General features: G+C 42.8%; 1 protein-coding gene across 1 annotated transcript; it reads right to left on the bottom strand.

Annotated features, from left to right (window-relative positions):
• Window positions 1-742: 742 nt before the first annotated feature.
• LOC147031765 (protein Wnt-9a-like) lies at window positions 743-14,843 on the bottom strand. Its single transcript, XM_085849943.1, has 4 exons — window positions 14,749-14,843; window positions 14,301-14,563; window positions 7,684-7,952; window positions 743-1,841 (listed from the first exon to the last, which is right to left on the bottom strand). The coding sequence occupies exons 1-4, from the start codon at window positions 14,841-14,843 to the stop codon at window positions 1,389-1,391; spliced, it is 1,080 nt and encodes a 359-aa protein (XP_085706069.1). The 3' UTR covers window positions 743-1,388.
• Window positions 14,844-16,916: the final 2,073 nt, after the last annotated feature.

Raw genomic sequence — 16,916 nt, 5'->3', positions numbered from 1 at the left:
AAGTGTGACTTGTCACCACATTGGGCAGGGGCGGGGGGGGGGGTGGTGGTGGTTGTGGTGCTGTGTTAATTAGATAGGGATTAAGGCCAATTTCCCCCAGTATGTGATTGCCCCCTGTGACCTTTTCCTACGTTTTTACATTTACAATCCAGCAATGAAATAATTACGTATTTATAGTAACAATGCCGCATGTCCAAGCAGGCAAGAAGCCCCGCCTTCCTGGCTTCGTACCAGCAAGTCACGCCCCCAAGGAACATGATTGATGAGTGTGACGTGAAAGGGAGGGGGGGCATGTTCGAGGAGTGAACAGTTGTCAGAGGACGCAGTAGTTGTGAGGGTGCAGTTGGTGGAGGAACATAGCTGAAAAAGAGGATCTCGTTTTTGCATACATACAATATTACTCGAGCCCTGCATGTTTCGTACAATGCAATTGTGATGCAGCAGCATATTAGATGCATCCCCAACGACCTGCAGTGTCATCTGTATTACTGATATTATTTCATGCACATTTTAACTGGAATATAATATATGCATGTCATGATGGCAATCCTTAAAATGATTGTGGTATTGTATTAGGTTGTCATTCCTCCCTACCTTGTTTGGTTGTTTTTATTTTTAAATTCCATCCCGTTATGTGTTTTTTTTTTTTTGTTTTTTTTTGGACTTGTGTATAGTATGCATAAACCATTTTTGTTAGTTTCTTGAATCTGCTGTAACAACAAATACTTCATGTAATGTGTTCGTATTTTTAATGCCCTATTCAAATGCAAATTATAAACTTGTTCTGTGGTTGAAAGCATAACTCATCAAGGATTGTATTTCTTCTGACCATCGTGGTGCATTCACAAAAGGAATCATGATATAACATTCCTGCCCCCATCATTGAAAACAACAATGGATACTGTCACTGCAACTTGCGTTGTGCATTTCAAATTCATAAAACAGATGTGGCTGTAAAACATACATTTTAAAATGAGTGTCTTGATGCAAATTTAATTTTCGCAACGAAGATGTATCTTTTAAACATGTTATCACAAAAAAACATGAATCAAGCTCCCAGAAGTTGTACAAACCGTTTCTAAAATATGCCAGTTCTCTATTATAATATCATGATAACGAGTCATCACAGTTGTGGGGCAAATGCATTGAAACATACGTGTTCGTTTGTGTGTTTGTGGAAAGAAATGAATTGAAATTTGGTGGCTGTTCTCGGGCTGTGCATGGGAATGTTATACAAAGTTGGGATGGGTACCCCAAACTTAAAGTTGCCTTCCGTTGCCGCTCTTGTTGAAAGCGTTGGTTTGTCGGATTTGGAACTCAGGTAAAGATAAAAAAAAATGGTGTATTCTGCAGGGAATGGGGTTGGGGGGGACAATAGAGTTGAGGCTTCACACTTTGCAAGTGTACACATCTTCATGGAGCATGCATCTGCTGCACTGCACATAGCAGCACCAGCGCACTTGGCACTGGCACGGCCGCTCCAGCACCAACCTTTGTGTGTTGTGGCCACGTCCACAGCACAGCCTTTCGCAGCTGCGTGGCGGCTGGCACATTCGCCCCGCTGTGCCTGCCGAGAACTCGCTCGCACCACAAAAACTCGGAGAGTCATCGAGGTAGAGTAGCTCACAGTAGCGACGGCCACCCCGGCCGTGCCCTGTCGACTGCTCCCCTCCTGCGGCCTGGTTGGTCGAGGCCACCACCTTGCGCGCCATCTCATACATGTGCTTAAGTGTTCGGCCCGTCTCCTGGAAAGGTTGCAGCTGCCTCCAGCATGTGCGCACGGTGCACGAACCCGATACTCCGTGACACTTGCACATGGTACTGAGGGCTGTGCGCATCACCTGCACAATATGCGCAGAGATTCTCATCATGAACAGGAGAAAAAAAAAACCTATCAGATGCATTAGCGGATGGAAAAAAAATCGGTTTCAATAAAACATTTTAAACTGACGTAAAGATAAAATGTGTGATCCCCATGAATGAATGTTTAAAACATCGGTTCTACTGGGGCAATGAAATACTCTAAATGATTTGACATTGGTCTCCAAATGAGGTTGCTATTTGAAAATACAATGGGTGGGTTGCCATTTCTCTCCAAGTGGATTTGAACCGACAAGGATGAAAGCTCAGCCAGTTGAGCAAATCCAAGACCAACTTTAATTGAAAGCTTCTACATATTTCTTTTTCAGCAAAGGACCCCAACCACCATTACATCACAATATGTTTGCCACAGAGAATTCTAGTTTGCAGTCGACTGAATCTGACATTTCTGTTTTCCTTCCACTTATCCATACTATATGACCGAGCCATGATAATACTATACGAGTTCCCTTACAAGGAACTTCAATACATGAGTCGACCATGAGGCCCATCAAAGCAGGCACTATTATTATTACCAAACTATTGTTGTTTTTCCACACTCTATCCTTTTCTAAACACTGAGCTTTAAGCATTTTAAGTCTTTTATATGACTGAGCCAGAGTTCAAACCACTGACCTCACAGACTCAGAGGGGACTCTCAAACAGTTTTACACCGCTGAAGCCGGTTACATTTTCGATGAGAGAATGATGACATTCTCTCATTGAAAGCAAGTCGAATCTAAACCGCTGCAAACCAAACGATATTTTACTAACTCGGAGTACTACATCACCACATTTAAATCAGTTACCATCTTATCTGTAAAATATTAGATACCTCCACTTTGGATCTCCCTCTCATTTTCTTGTCATGGTCCAGAGGCTGTTGACGAAGCCATAAGCAGGTAATATGTTTACAAACAAAAGCGAGAATTGCTTTGTAATACATGTGCCCGACCGATGTGATATTTTTTAAGTCCAAAAAATAGCATAACTCTGAAAAGTTGACCAAACGCCCTGAAACTCGTACTTGTTCTGTAACTTATCATAAACTCGTGCACCAAGTTTCAGTTGAATATGTTAAAGGGTTTTGGGGGGGGGGGGAACCTGGAAAACCACAGGTGAGATGGAGAGCAAACCTATATAGGCCCGTCCGGTGAATCTGATAGGGAACTAAAAATAATAATGATAATAATAATAATGATAACAGCAAACTTGCATGACATAGTGACCCCGTCGTGCACTACAGACAGAATGGAATCCATAGGCAACACGTTGCTCTAACAGATGGTGTCGTTTCAAGAAACCTTCAAGTAGTTTTTAAACATGAGTATCAAAAATTTAGCTCGAAAGTACTTAACTGGATATTTTTCAATTAAAAAACTTGCTGTAGTTCAGTTTGCTTTTCTCGAGGGGAGCGGAGTGATATGATCGAAATTGAACAAAGAATCGCCATTCTGTTGAACAACTTTGGAGTGGCCATCTTTATGACACTAGAAACACCCACTTTCTTCGGGAGCAGCCTTGGTGGCAGGGAAGAGGGCGGTGGTGGGGGAGTGGGGAAAATTTATTTGGTGCCATGGCTGATAATCCCCCCTGTCTGCAGCAGTGGTCAATAAACCACTTCAACTGTGGCCAAGGGTACACACGAGAATTGTGATCCATCTCCCTTCCCACCCCGCAAACTTTGGTGGATATCAGCTCAGCCCTGTTTTTCTATGATTTTCAGAAGTACACATCTACAAACATATACATACACACATAATTGCCATATTTAATACTAGCAAATACAACCCGTATCTTTGCTGATGGGACTATTAAGGGGGGAGGGGGGAGAAAGAGATAGAGATAGAGAGGGAACGGGGGGAAGAGTGAGGAGGGGAAGGGGGGGGGGAGAAGGAAAAAAAAAAGAAAGAGAAAGGTGAGGGTCAAGGTGGTGTTCACAAAGAGAATGATATGTTGTGCTTATTGACTGAAAAGTTGAGGGACATTCACTGCACACCACCCCCATGCCAAATAAATAAATAGCAAATCCTCCAGAGCGTGACATTGCTGGGGCACCTTTGGCGCCCGGCAATGCTACCATGCATTACGTGGAGACAGAATTGGGAGGGAGCAGTGTCCAATAATTGATTGATTAATTGCATAATAAAAGTAAAATAATTCATTTCTTAATTAACTGGTGAATAGCATACCAAAACCATGACTGTTTCATCTGAATCTGTAACTTTTTGAAAATTCAGTAACTCGTCGAAAAATGAATAATTAATTGATTAATTGATTAATCAATAAATCAAAAACACCCTTTATAGCCAAATTACTTGTTCGCTGTTGTGTCCAAATATCAGCTTCCAAGCTCAAAAGGTGCCCGAGATATTGCCCAGATGAGAAAGAAAATAAATCGATAATAATTAATTAATTAATCAATTTAATTGATTAATCAGAAAATATAAAAATGACGTTTTTTACCAAAGCACATTTTCACTTTTAGCTACAAATTTCAGCTTCCCAGCTCAAAAGGATGGCTGAGATAAACAAATAAACAGAAAAAAAAATGAGTACTCCCTTCCTTTGGTGTCAGCGCTGACATCATGCATCACCGGGATATGGAATTGAGAAGGAGCGGTGTACAAAAAACTAATGTCAAAACAGCTGTACACACAAGGACACAGTTTGTAAAGTAATCTACTGGCATATCTGCAAAAACTTTCATAACCCAGTTCCAGAAAATTTATGGAAACATGAACCAAAATAAATCACTGAAAACATGGAAGTACCGATCACTCACGAACAAACTAATGATCCCATCGAGCGTGAACATCAAAAACAAAGCACTGTGACCAGATATCATACTTAGGGAGAGTAGAAGGTATTGCTGATGGAGGTGTTAATAGCAGTGATTTTTGGACTAAACGATGCAGAATTCAAGAAAATGATCAAATACCAAGACCTCAAGAACAAAGTGAAAAGATCCTGGAAGCTACCAGTTGAACCAGTGATAGTTGGAGCTACGGGAATGATGATGAAGAACCTCACAGAGATATTAAAAACCATCCCTGGGAGTATCACTACAAACTAACTACAGTTGAAGCCGTCCAGGGCTCAGTGACAATCCTGAAGAGAGCCCTCGTCAAAAACTTTGAGGACAGAAAACTTCACAGCTTGGTCCATGAATCGAGACCCCTTACCGAAATGAAGGTGGATACTTTGAGCCCACCCTGGGAGGACTCCATTCCACATTGTGAAACACACACACACACACACACACACACACACACACACACACACACACACACACACACACACACACACACACACACACACACACACACACACACACACACACACACTTTGAGACCTGGGGCGTGAGCATTTAAAACCCATGTTATATACCTGGCAAATGTCTGGTTGCATGCATGCTCGCACATGCAGTGACATTTGCACCCCTCCGGTTGGCTCACTCCAAAGCTGATTCGTACATGCTACAGTCCCCTCAACAGAATGGGAGGTGGGGGGGAGCATGGGGAGGGGTGGGAGAGAGAGGGAGGGGAGAGAAAATGGGGTGAGGGGAAGGGTCGGAGAGGAAGAAAGGGTCATAAAGAGGGAGATGGGTGGGATAGGGGTGAGAGAGCGGAGAGGGTGAGGGAAGGAGAGGGGTGATGGAAGGAGAGGGGAGTGGGAGGGAGAGGGGTGTGGGAGGGAGAGGGGTGAGGGATTCTGGCAGATGTGATGCCCAATTTAATGTCCATCTGAGAGACAGCACACACATTGATGAATCACCCTGCCTGTGAAACACAGGGATGACAGTTTATAGCTGGGTCGATATTCAAACCTCGGCTACACAGAGCTAGCATGTGTACCGCTCGGCTTTCCTGCCATGATGTGGCGATTCATAACCTCATAACAATTGAAAATATTTTTTACTCTTTGTGATAATGTAATTTTTTTTGCCTTCCTACCTCCGGCATCGAACCGCGGTCTTGCCGTTGAAGCATGAAGAATGCGCACCAAGTGGCTTCACCGAGCACTTCACAAAACGGTTGAAGAAACTTTTTAAAATGAAACGTTTAATTTTTATTTGTATTCATCTATTCTGAAGTGACGGGTCATCTAATGGAAGAATGCACAAAAATGGGAAACGTAGTGGAAAATAAAATTTCACATTTTCAGCGAGCCAGCCACCACCTGTTGCACCGTAGCACAACATGTGGCTAACGTAGGCGAGTGGCCATGACCTTTGTTCAAGTCCATAGATATAAAGTATTCAGTCACACTGCGAATGTTGTAGAGTGCTCGCCAAGTGGTTTACACACCCAAGGATGCACTCCAATGAAACGATTGTTAAGGAATGGCTGGCTTGGCAAGCAATGATCCGTCATATAAAAAACCTCCCAAAGACGCCCGAGAAATGCCCAAATAGGACAAATGAGCACTTTTTTTAGGAGTCGGAACTGTTGCTAATTTCAATTCTGGAGCTCAAATTTTGTAACTCGGCTTAATTCATGAGATTCTCGAGGCATGGCCTGTGCAGAAATGAAATAAAGCCACGAGTGCTGGCATCTCTGGGTGTATCACAGGTGAGATATTGCAATGTACCCAGTGATTCATAGCTATGATGAAAACGCATTCGATAATATGAGTGAGGAAAGCGAAAAGAAAAAAAAAAAAACTTTATCGTGAAGAAATCGTTGTGGCTTATTGCAAGTCGAGGTATGGTTGAGCAGGCCAAAAAACATGTCGGTTTCAGACCCCAGCGAGGTAACCCAGGATACGCCTTAAGATCCCATAGAGAGCGGTGGCTGAGGATGTGCCTGATAAAGGATATAATTAAATAAGGCCGTTAATCATCTTCAAAAGCGGTGTTTTAATTAACCCAAACACTCAATTTCACTCCTGCGCTTCCTTGGAGTTCCCTTAGTATGCCTGCGAAGTTTCAGGCTGCTGGGTTTCATCGTTTTGAGCTGTAGAGGGCATGCGCGTACCCACGCGCACGTGTGCGCACACACATACACACTTATTAGTATAGAATATAGATAAGAGGATGTTAAGTTTTGGCTATGAATACGACCCAGCAAAATTACAACGATTCTCAATTGAGCATAACATTTCGACCCGGGGGGCATTTTGACTTTGAAGCATTAAAAAATTTTGCGGCATTTTACCCCAGGGTATTTTGACTACAAAGCTACAAATCTTGTGGCATTTTGACTTGGGAGAATTTCCACTTGGGGGCATTCTGACTTGGGGGGGGGGGGGAGTTTTGGCGAAGGAGCATTCCGACAAAGGGGTCATTTCCACAAGGGTGAATTTTGATGAGGAGGCATTTTGTTCCGGTGGCTTCTCAACCCAGAAGAATTTTGACTATGAAGCATTTACATCTCATGGCATTTCGACTTGGGAGTATTCTGACTTGGGAGTATTCTGACTTGGGGGAATCTCAACCTCTGGACATTTCTACGAAGAAGCATGCTGACCTCATGGCATTTCCACGAGGGGGGATTCTGACTCAAGGGCTCATATCACTTTTTAAGACCATGGAGACGTCATCCCTGACACCCGTCCTCCCCCTACCCCTTTGAAAAATTCCAGCGATTGGCGCGATACCTTTGACTTATCCTGCCGAGCCTCCATACATTCTCGTGCATACCGTAGATGATTGTATTATTTTGTTTATATGGTACGATGTTGCTGTTTATAATAATTGTATTCTTTGAATCCCAGCATAATCACAAAGAACCACAGTCCGGCCACCTCTCTGCCCAAGATGCTGGCAGATATACACAGCACGGGCGTTGCGCTGCTGTGTAAACACGTGACCCTGCACACCTGCAGCCCCACACGCGTGTTGTGCCGATCCATCCTGGCGCGTAGGTCTTTTCCAGGTGCACTTTGGCCGCGCAGGAAGCGCCGTGCGAACCTAACCCCGTACTCGGTGTTGTCACCACAACCCCCCCAGCGCCAGGCGACACGATTCTGCAGCTCAGGTGCTTCGTCACATGTGCAACGTTCGAGTCGCCCCGTACTGCAGGCATGGGCTACGCTGTGAGTGAGCCCCGCTGCAGACATGGCGAACAGGAACGCCGTCTCTCGGAATCCTGTGGGGGAAAGGCAGGAGTTGGTTGGTGGGTGGTGAGTGAGAGACCAAGAGTGTGCTGCGTTTCTACTTGATCCTTCTCACATCAGAACCCCCCCCCCCTCCCAGAAATCAGGTGCAAATGCCATCAAAACTCCATACAACTCCCTCCACATTTGATTATCCATCAACAATGTCATCCTTGGGGACCAAGTATAGGGAGCGGTTTGTCAAAACCCCACACCACATGAGCAACAAGATGGCAGCAGTGGTCTCGCTTATTCCACTCCCTCACTTTTTCAACTTTATTCATTTTCTCGGCAACCACTTGAGCAATTGACGTGAAATATTCAACATACGAGCACCTACCCATGGAATCCTTAACACAAAAAAATTAAAAATTTACATCATGATTGATCGGATGGAGAATGCGGCCGGCATTCCAAACTCCATTTTCTGCAGGCATTGTTTGCAGGGTGTTTCATGTATCAGGAATAAACGGCTTCGACATCACTTCGCTGCGCCTCGGCCAAAACGAGCTTGTTTTGGTGAATGTCAATCTGGCAATCGGTTACCTGCAGTTCGGCGTTACCCCAGGTGTCCACCGTTTTCTATGGATCACAGTTTTGCCTGACTAAATGGATCTGTTAGGTCAGGGAAGGAATTTGTCATTTGTTCAGGGTGTCAATTATAACTCGCCTCCGATTCATTGAAAGACACGGTTGGATCTTTAACGTTTACCAAGTGAGCCTTCAGATGGCACACAAAGCTGAACTCCCATCCATCCATCAATCCATTGGGACCACACTCTGTGCAGAGCATTGGTGCTGCCTCAGCAGTCTCCTTGGCTATTGGGCACAATCCTGGACGGGTCGCCACTCCGACACAGGATACCAGCAAGCTGGCACTCATTTTGCCGACCTCGAAAGGATGACGGGCAGTGTCAACCCCACCTGGTATTAATTCAATCACCAAGTGGGATTTGAACTTAGGATCATAGGATCCGAAGCCCACCACCCTAACCATTAAAACAACACCAGGCATAACTTCCATCCAAGGGTGGCCATGGTCCTTGATTTGGAAGCAGTTTGTGGATCAGTTGAAGTCGAAGAAGCTCGGGTTCTTGTGGAGTCACAGCACAGTCACAAGAGTCACACACCCTACCTGTGAAGACACCAATCCGATGTTAAAGTCGCATCGGGAATCGAACCCAGACTAGAGAGATCAAATGTACATGTGCTTGGTACCTCTGTACATTTTTGTCAGGAAAAGGATTTTTAGGTCCTCGTGGAGGATCTCTATACTAAGTCTTACTCACGTTGTTGTTCTTCTGCTTCTTATGGACTTTTTTGTTTCACAGCCTACAGTTTTCATCGAAATTTCATGAAACTTGGCATATATATGTAAAAAATACCCTGCGCAGACAGTACCCATCTCTGATTTTGAAAATTCCTCCGAGAAAAAAAAGTTATGACGTCAAAATATCTCCGCTAATGGAAATCGCCTAAAAAATTATCTTTGAAACGAGGCAAGCATTTTGAATTCTGTTTGTGGGAATCGAACAGGGCATTAGCAGAGATGAATTACCGCACATATGATACATCACTATGACGTCATTTCAATTTTTATGACGTTATTCCTATTTTTTGACATTTTTTGTTTCACAACCCAGAGTTTTCATCGGATCTTCGTGAAACTTGCCATGTATATGCAGAAAGCCCATGCACAGGCAGTAACCATCTCCGATTTTGGAAATTCTTCCTAGAAAAAAAAGTTGACGTCATAATATCGCCGCTAATGGAAATCGCCTATACCATTATCTCCGATACTAGGCAAGCTGTTTGAATTTTGTTTGTGGGAATCAAGCCGGGCATTAGCACAGATAATTTATCGCAAACCTGATACATCACAATGACGTCATATTCTTTTTTTATGACGTCATCATTAAGAGGACGAGGATCTTAGCTCATTTGAGCATTTTTTATTTTATATTTTATTTAAATATCATTAAGAAACTGTGAAAGTGCCTTGGTAGCCCTATGCACTTGACGGTGTGAAGAGGCTCATCCATCCACACACGATATTGCTTCAGCTGTCCATGAAATATGAACGTGTACACCTTATACATTTATCTTGTGCATCTGATGAGATTTCGAGCAAATGTGACTTTTGAGCTTGACTCCCAAAAAGAACACAACAACGTTGCAGACGAGTATGTGCTACCTTCAATCAAAGTGAGAGCCATCATGGGAAGGTGTGATGCTTCAAATCGGAATGAATCACATTGCTCTATAGAACGGGGAACCGTATGTTTAGCAAATGCAAATTACAGGACTGCCATTCAGTTCTGAATTCAGCCTGCTGGTTGTATCATTACTGGGCCATGGCTGTGCTGCTGATGCAGTGCCCCCCAAGCTGCATGTATGGGTTAAAGCAAACGCTTGAAATTTGTTCAGGGTCGAAGTGATAACTGACAGTGTGTGTGCCTCGGCCTGCCTGCGAAACACAGGGATGACGGGTTATATCTGGTTCGAGATTCGAACCCAGGCTAGACGGCTCAAAAGCGAGTAAACCTCTACGGACGAGGTACCTTCATGTAAACTATCCTGCCACCTTGACTGCTAAACAGCCGTCCAACATGTGGACAATATCTGTTTGCAGGAGCAGCGCAGTATTGCAAAAGGATGCTTGTTGACCACTTGCTTCCTTGCTGCCCTGCTATAAGTCTAAGCTCAAAATATATATTATGTTTCCAGGAGAATTTCAATGCAAGAGAGAAAGTCCCCTCCACCACCTCCTCCCTTTGCACCATGACAATGTGCCAATCACATTGCGATCTATTTCTCTTGTATGCTTGGCAATAAATGTACCAGGCATTTGTAAGTCATAATACCAATAATTATAAAAATGATAATAGTAATACATATATTGTGTCACAGATTATAATCTCAACCATGAAGAGGTCAAGATTACCTCACACTTTCACCTGTAGCACTCTGTTCTCCTTGCTAAGCTCTATGACTCTCTTTACCTGCAGATGAAGGATTTTGTTTATAGCATGTGCAAGCAAGCACTCTTGATATATCTATCTTATATATTACTAAAACTCTCATCTTGTATGTATGGATGCATGTATGTATGTATGTATGTATGTATGTATGTATGTATGTATGTATGTATGTATGTTCCAGAAATACAGCCAAAATGGTAGACAGCGCAAAAATTTTCGGCCCACCTTACTCACCATTCTCATGCGGTGTGCAGTATCAAGTTTCCTTCAAATCGGGCAACGAAAATAATTATTTTAATTCCCGAATCAGTCAAGTACTCTTCGGGAGAATTTGATCAATGCAAACAACCTGAACGGTATAGTTCGCTGGAGCTATCTTTTTTTTCTTTTTCTTGAAATGATGTTTTTTTTTTTATCAACCGCTGTCACAACGGGAACCCAACGGGTTCACGGGTCGTCTAGTATTGTTTTTTTTTTAATTTAATTTTCGTTAATTTAAGTAAACATCCTTGGTAAAGACAGTCAGAAGACTGATGTATATACAAATTTGACATCGGACTAGCAAGAAAAAATCATGTTGAAACAAATGGAAAAGAACCAAGATCACAAATTAAATGAAAACACAATTCAAACAAATATTACACAACAATTACTAATTGATGTATACACCGACATAACGGAAATTAAGCACTTCGGTCAAAAGAATGAATTGTCAAATTTTTGTACTTTTGAGTCTTACGCTGAGGTCGGTCGAGATGTTGAGCATTTCTGAGTTGAATATTATATCGACACAGATTGACGGGTGGAAGGAAGAATGCCGCGGTGACAATCAGACTTTAGAAGACCAAGTCCAAAACGCAAGAGAAGCTCATTCCTGCGTTCACTCAACAATTGTACATCAAAGTGACGAAGTTGTTGCGTGTGGAACTGAATCGATGGGGACGCAATGAAACGTAACAGACGCTTTTATACATCTGTCAGCAATGGGTGTGGATGAAATAGCCGAATCCACTAATTAGAAGGGGTGTCCACATACTTTTGGCCATGTAGTGCATTTGCATGATTTTACATTTCTCAGGCTTCGGCCTAATGTCATTAAGGCAACACCAATCACCAAGTGGATCAACATGAGCTTGCATAAAACTTTTCTGTGCAACACTTCGAGCATGCTCAAGTCTTCCACATATTTCCAAAAGGTATCCTGTTGTTACAGCTGCATCATTCACCAGAACAAGGAACAAAATTTGTCCGAGTATCATCCCTTGTGGAACTCTGCACGACAGATACAAGGCCCAAGGGTTTCGATGTCTGCCCTTGATAACGAACCACATGGGAACGATGAGAAAGGAAACTACACACTGTCGGTAGAATGAAAGCATCAACCCCAAGCTGAATGAGCTATTCGGTGACCTTGGAGTGGTTGACGGTTGACTAGCCCTAACCCTGACACCTCGTTGGTCAAGATTTCGATGTATAACATCCAACATGTGGACTAAAATATTGGTTGATTGAGCTACTTTTCATGTTTCCATACTGCGCAGGATCAACGTGAGGCTTAAAATCGACCATCAACCATTCAGCAAGAAAACTTTCAAACACCCGAGCGAAAACCAGCGTAATTGAGATGGGGCGAAGCTGATCAAATTCAGGAACAAGAGGAGTCTTAGGAATCGCACACACAGAGGCACACTTCCATTTTGCAGAGACGTAACCACTCTGCATACATTTGTTAAATATCTTTGTAACAGGGCCTGAGATTTCCAGTGCAAAGTCTTTGAAAAGAAGAGTGGGTACATCACTGGGATGCGGTGCCTTGAGTGCGTTGAGACGTCTAAGACGAAAGTAAACCTTGTGCTGCTGGATTGTTGGTGGAGGCGGAGACGTCGGAAGATTCGCTGTAAGAGTTGCTGTGTCCAGCGGAGGTAACACATGTTAAGATCATTGGCTATCTGACGAGGAGATTGATCAGCAAAAGCAAGATTATAGAACTGCTTCCTCATTGCGGTCAATAATCTTATCTGCCTGTGCCATTTCCCAGGCTCTGATACTTTAAGGTGTTCAACTTTGTTTGGAAAGTAACCTGACTTCGCTGTTTCGATGACACGCTGGACTATGTTCCTTAGTTGATGGTATCGATCGAAATCATCGTTATCATGTGCAGAGTCCTGTTGTACTATCAAACGGCGGAGATTATCATTGAACCATGGTTTGTCCCGAGGTTACCGCTTAATAAGTGTACGAAGTAAAATTTCTACCATTTCATCAGGATTATCAGTCGAGTTCAAATCAGCCCAGTTATACTCCATAATCCATTGTCCAAAATTTCTGATTGATGATTCACTAAAAGGACTTAGTTTAGACCTGGTGGATTTGAGTGGTTGTGTTGAGACATGCGGTCGTGCGACAACAACACGGTGATCACAAGATGCAACTGGGGCACATATTACTGGTTCACCATAAAGTTCTTGAAAGCTTGTCAAAATCTTATGAAGTACTGCACAACTAACTGTGTGAACAGGTAATGTTGTTCAATAGTAAAGGTGCAGAAATCATTAAAATCCCCCATGACGAATAGCATCACCTCCTCCGTTGAATTGATGAGGTCAACCACCTTAATGATGTGATCTGTTATCTCTTGATGGCAGGGAGATCGTGGCGGAACACAGACAACGCACGCATAGACGTTCCCCATCAGACGCACGGAAGACGACGATATCAGTTTAACCCAAATGATTTCAAGATATGGTGCGACAAGATTGTTAAGCACTTGTCAGGAGTTGATATCATCTCGAGCATAAAGTGCAACCCCTCTTCCCATTCGGCCATCACGGTGAGAGCGATAAAGAATAATTGCTGGTGAATCAAAACATGTGGATGGCTCGTCTGAGGTTAACCAAGTTTCGGTTACTACCACTAGATTTACATCACTGTACTGGGTGACTACAGTTGCCTCAAAGTCGTCTAACTGTTTGCACGGTGATCCAGATGGTGATCGTTCAGAATGAGTCTTCTCTTCTGATATTAAGCCTGTGGACTCCAAGGCAGCACTGTGGGACCATGATCGTATTCTCAGATTAAAACAGTCACCTTTCTCTCATTTTCATAACTTTCTATTCCTTATTCCTCATATCTGTCTTCTGAGTTAGTTTCAACTTGCCCATCCATACACTACATGATCAACAGTCATTCTTCTCTTCTGCTCTGCTTTTCCATGAGCAGAGCCTATTGGCAAAACACAAAGCTCATGTTATTCGCCATAGTGTGTATATATATATATATATATATATATATATATATATATATATATATATATATATATATATATATATACTATATTTATTGCATATTGTCAGCAAGTACCTCTCTTGAGCAGATTCGGATCCAACGTGCAGTTCCAGCGCTCCGCATGAAACTGGAGCTGACATTGAGCATGGCTCAGACCCATAGCCTCATGGAGCACAGCTCCCATACCCGGGTCTCGACGGCACAGTCGGCGCTGAGTTTTGCTCAGCTTGAGTCTCTCGCAGAGCTCGGGTGGCACCGGACGCGTCCTCGGGACCAGCACTCGAGGTACCTCCAATGGGTCTTTCTTGAGCAACGGGATAGGCTCAGAGTGTGTGAGGCTGCGAGCAGTTAGTTATATAAGGAATTCAAGTTTGTTGGATAATGTGAAGCGCATGGATGAGATGGAAATCAGAATAAGTTCGATAGATTTTTAATTCAAGAGATCTAAATTGTATATAACAAGGATTATTTTAGCCAATACAATAATACAGTTTATGGAAAGAATCGGGATTCCCTTCCGTACCCGAAGTAGGTTTCGCTGGGTGTGACGAGCAGCACGATATACAGCAGGACGGACGGACGTTCCAGACGTAAACCCTGGCCATGCCTCGAGGACATCATTTCTGACCATTGGTCCAGCCAGATCCAATAACCTGGCCACCACCCCTGCCTATCCTTGTTGTTATATAAAATGAGTACCCACCAGCCCGTGGCGAGGGGTGTTTCGCAAATGCACTCTTTAAAAAAATTATACTGGGAAACGTGTGTGCCGAGGATAGGCGGGGCTTTTCATCTTTTCTCTGCCCACGTAAGCCCGCCGGAGCTCCTGATTGTTTTGAGACAGAATATTTACCTCCGCCACCGAAGGTGAAGGAGGTTATGTTTTCACCCCTTTCTGTAGGGCAGTCGCTAGACTCCCCTTATTCTCAGGTTTTCCGTCTGTCTGTCTGTATGTATGTAATGGACAACTCTGGAGGCCAGAGGAGTCAACCGATTTTGATGAAACTTGACTGGTAGGTTCATACCAGGATCTAGTTGTATGCTTTTGAGCACCGTTGCCTAGCAATGGGACTATGAAATTTTTGAAAAAAAATCCGAAAATATTTATAGATATATATATATATTTTTTTTTTTTGAAAATCAAAAATCGGCTTCCGCGCTTTTATGCGCACTATAATCAACCTCTTTGTCAAAATATTTCAGCCCGAACCGTCAAAAACTGTATGACTAGTATGCAATTATGTAGTGACCACCCATGTCGCCTACCGGCTTGTCTGTCTGTTTGTTTGTTTGTTTGTGGACATGTTGGGTGTGTGACAAGGCAGAATCGATTCAATTTTGGTGAAGATCCGAATCCAGATCCGGACCTGACAGTTTTTTTTAAAGTGATTCTTCACCATTGAGAGATGGGGCTAAACCGATACCAAAATCGAATCCAAAAGAAACCAAAATATACTAAAACTAGAGGGGGAGCACTCGGGAGAGTGCAAAACCTCTGCTGCCTATTCTGCTGGGTCACTCAAGTGAACCTTATATCTTATTCATTAAATATGATGTCAACAGTGCTGACAGAGTTATAGTTCTTTTCTCCAACATTTTGGGGGGGGGGGGGGTTGGAAATCACTTAAAACATGTAGAAATGCAAAAAAATTCGAAATTTTGTTGAAAAAACAGTTGCAGTTGCAAAAACAGAAAACGAACAATTTTGGTTTCGATATCAGTTTGAAAAGAAACAGAGTTTGCAAATAGTTTGTCAATTGAGTTTCCATTTGAAGTTAAAAGGAATTTATAATAAAAGTAATAATAACTAGAACTGCCACTTTATAACTGCTGGTAGTGATGAACGGGTACCAAAACGTCCAGTTTTGATACAACACGGGATTGACGAGTTGCAGACCGAGTAACATGAAGTATTCAATCTACTTATTACGTATGCAGTTAGCCCTTTTTCCTGAACACGTAGTTGGTATCACTTGAATTAGTGTTTAAATAACCTGAACACAAAGTAATAAATGTTGACACCATGGATGCAGAGGAGAAAGAGGGATTCCACCGACTCCAATGAGGCCCCGCACATTTCTCGACGATGCGGGATTCACAAGTTATGAACTGAGGAACAGGCCACGTTCCATCTATTTATTATGTACACAGTTAACCATTTTTTCCTGATGCCATCATCGGTATCGATTTAATTGCTACTCCTGTACCCCCAAACACATACAGGTGCAGCCAAGTGAGCCTTATGTAAAAAAAAAAAAAATTCTAAAAGTTCTCAGATTCAAATAATTAAATATTTCTGGCTGCCAGGCCTTGTGGCTGATCGGGTTAAAAGTTTAAACGTAAATTACGCATGTCTACCAGATTATAACTGTGAATTTTGACGTTGACTGATGAAGTGGTTCCAGAGAAAACATTATTTAATATTTTTCTTCAATCCAATATGGCTGCGAAATCATGTGACCGAGCAATGATTCATGAACAAACTTACATCACCTTGTCTTGGAGAATATGTGTGTGAAGTTTCCCCTCGATCTGACCATCCGTTTTGGAGAAGAAGATTTTTGAAGGTTTTAGGGTAAATTAAATATGGCCACCAAACCATGTGATCCATCAATTCGAAATTAACAAACTTGTTCAAGCATGTATCGGTGAACATGTGTGTAAAGTCTTACCTTTTATTCTCCTTTTTCT

This window comes from Eptatretus burgeri, chromosome 2 (assembly GCF_056783735.1).
Source record: "Eptatretus burgeri isolate ZD-2024b chromosome 2, Ebu_testis_v1, whole genome shotgun sequence".
In the NCBI taxonomy this organism is placed as follows: domain Eukaryota; kingdom Metazoa; phylum Chordata; class Myxini; order Myxiniformes; family Myxinidae; genus Eptatretus; species Eptatretus burgeri.
This window is presented reverse-complemented; position numbering and strand designations above follow the sequence as displayed.

Excerpts from the sequence above, each read along its gene's own strand:
- LOC147031765 (XM_085849943.1), bottom strand. The coding sequence starts at position 14,843 with ATGTCCTCGAGGCATGGCCAGGGTTTACGTCTGGAACGTCCGTCCGTC. Across the intron at positions 7,953-14,300 it reads TCCGAATCTGCTCAAGAGAG|GATTCCGAGAGACGGCGTTC; the intron begins GTACTTGCTGAC and ends TTTCCCCCACAG. Across the intron at positions 1,842-7,683 it reads ACACGCGTGTGGGGCTGCAG|GTGATGCGCACAGCCCTCAG; the intron begins GTGTGCAGGGTC and ends CATATTGTGCAG.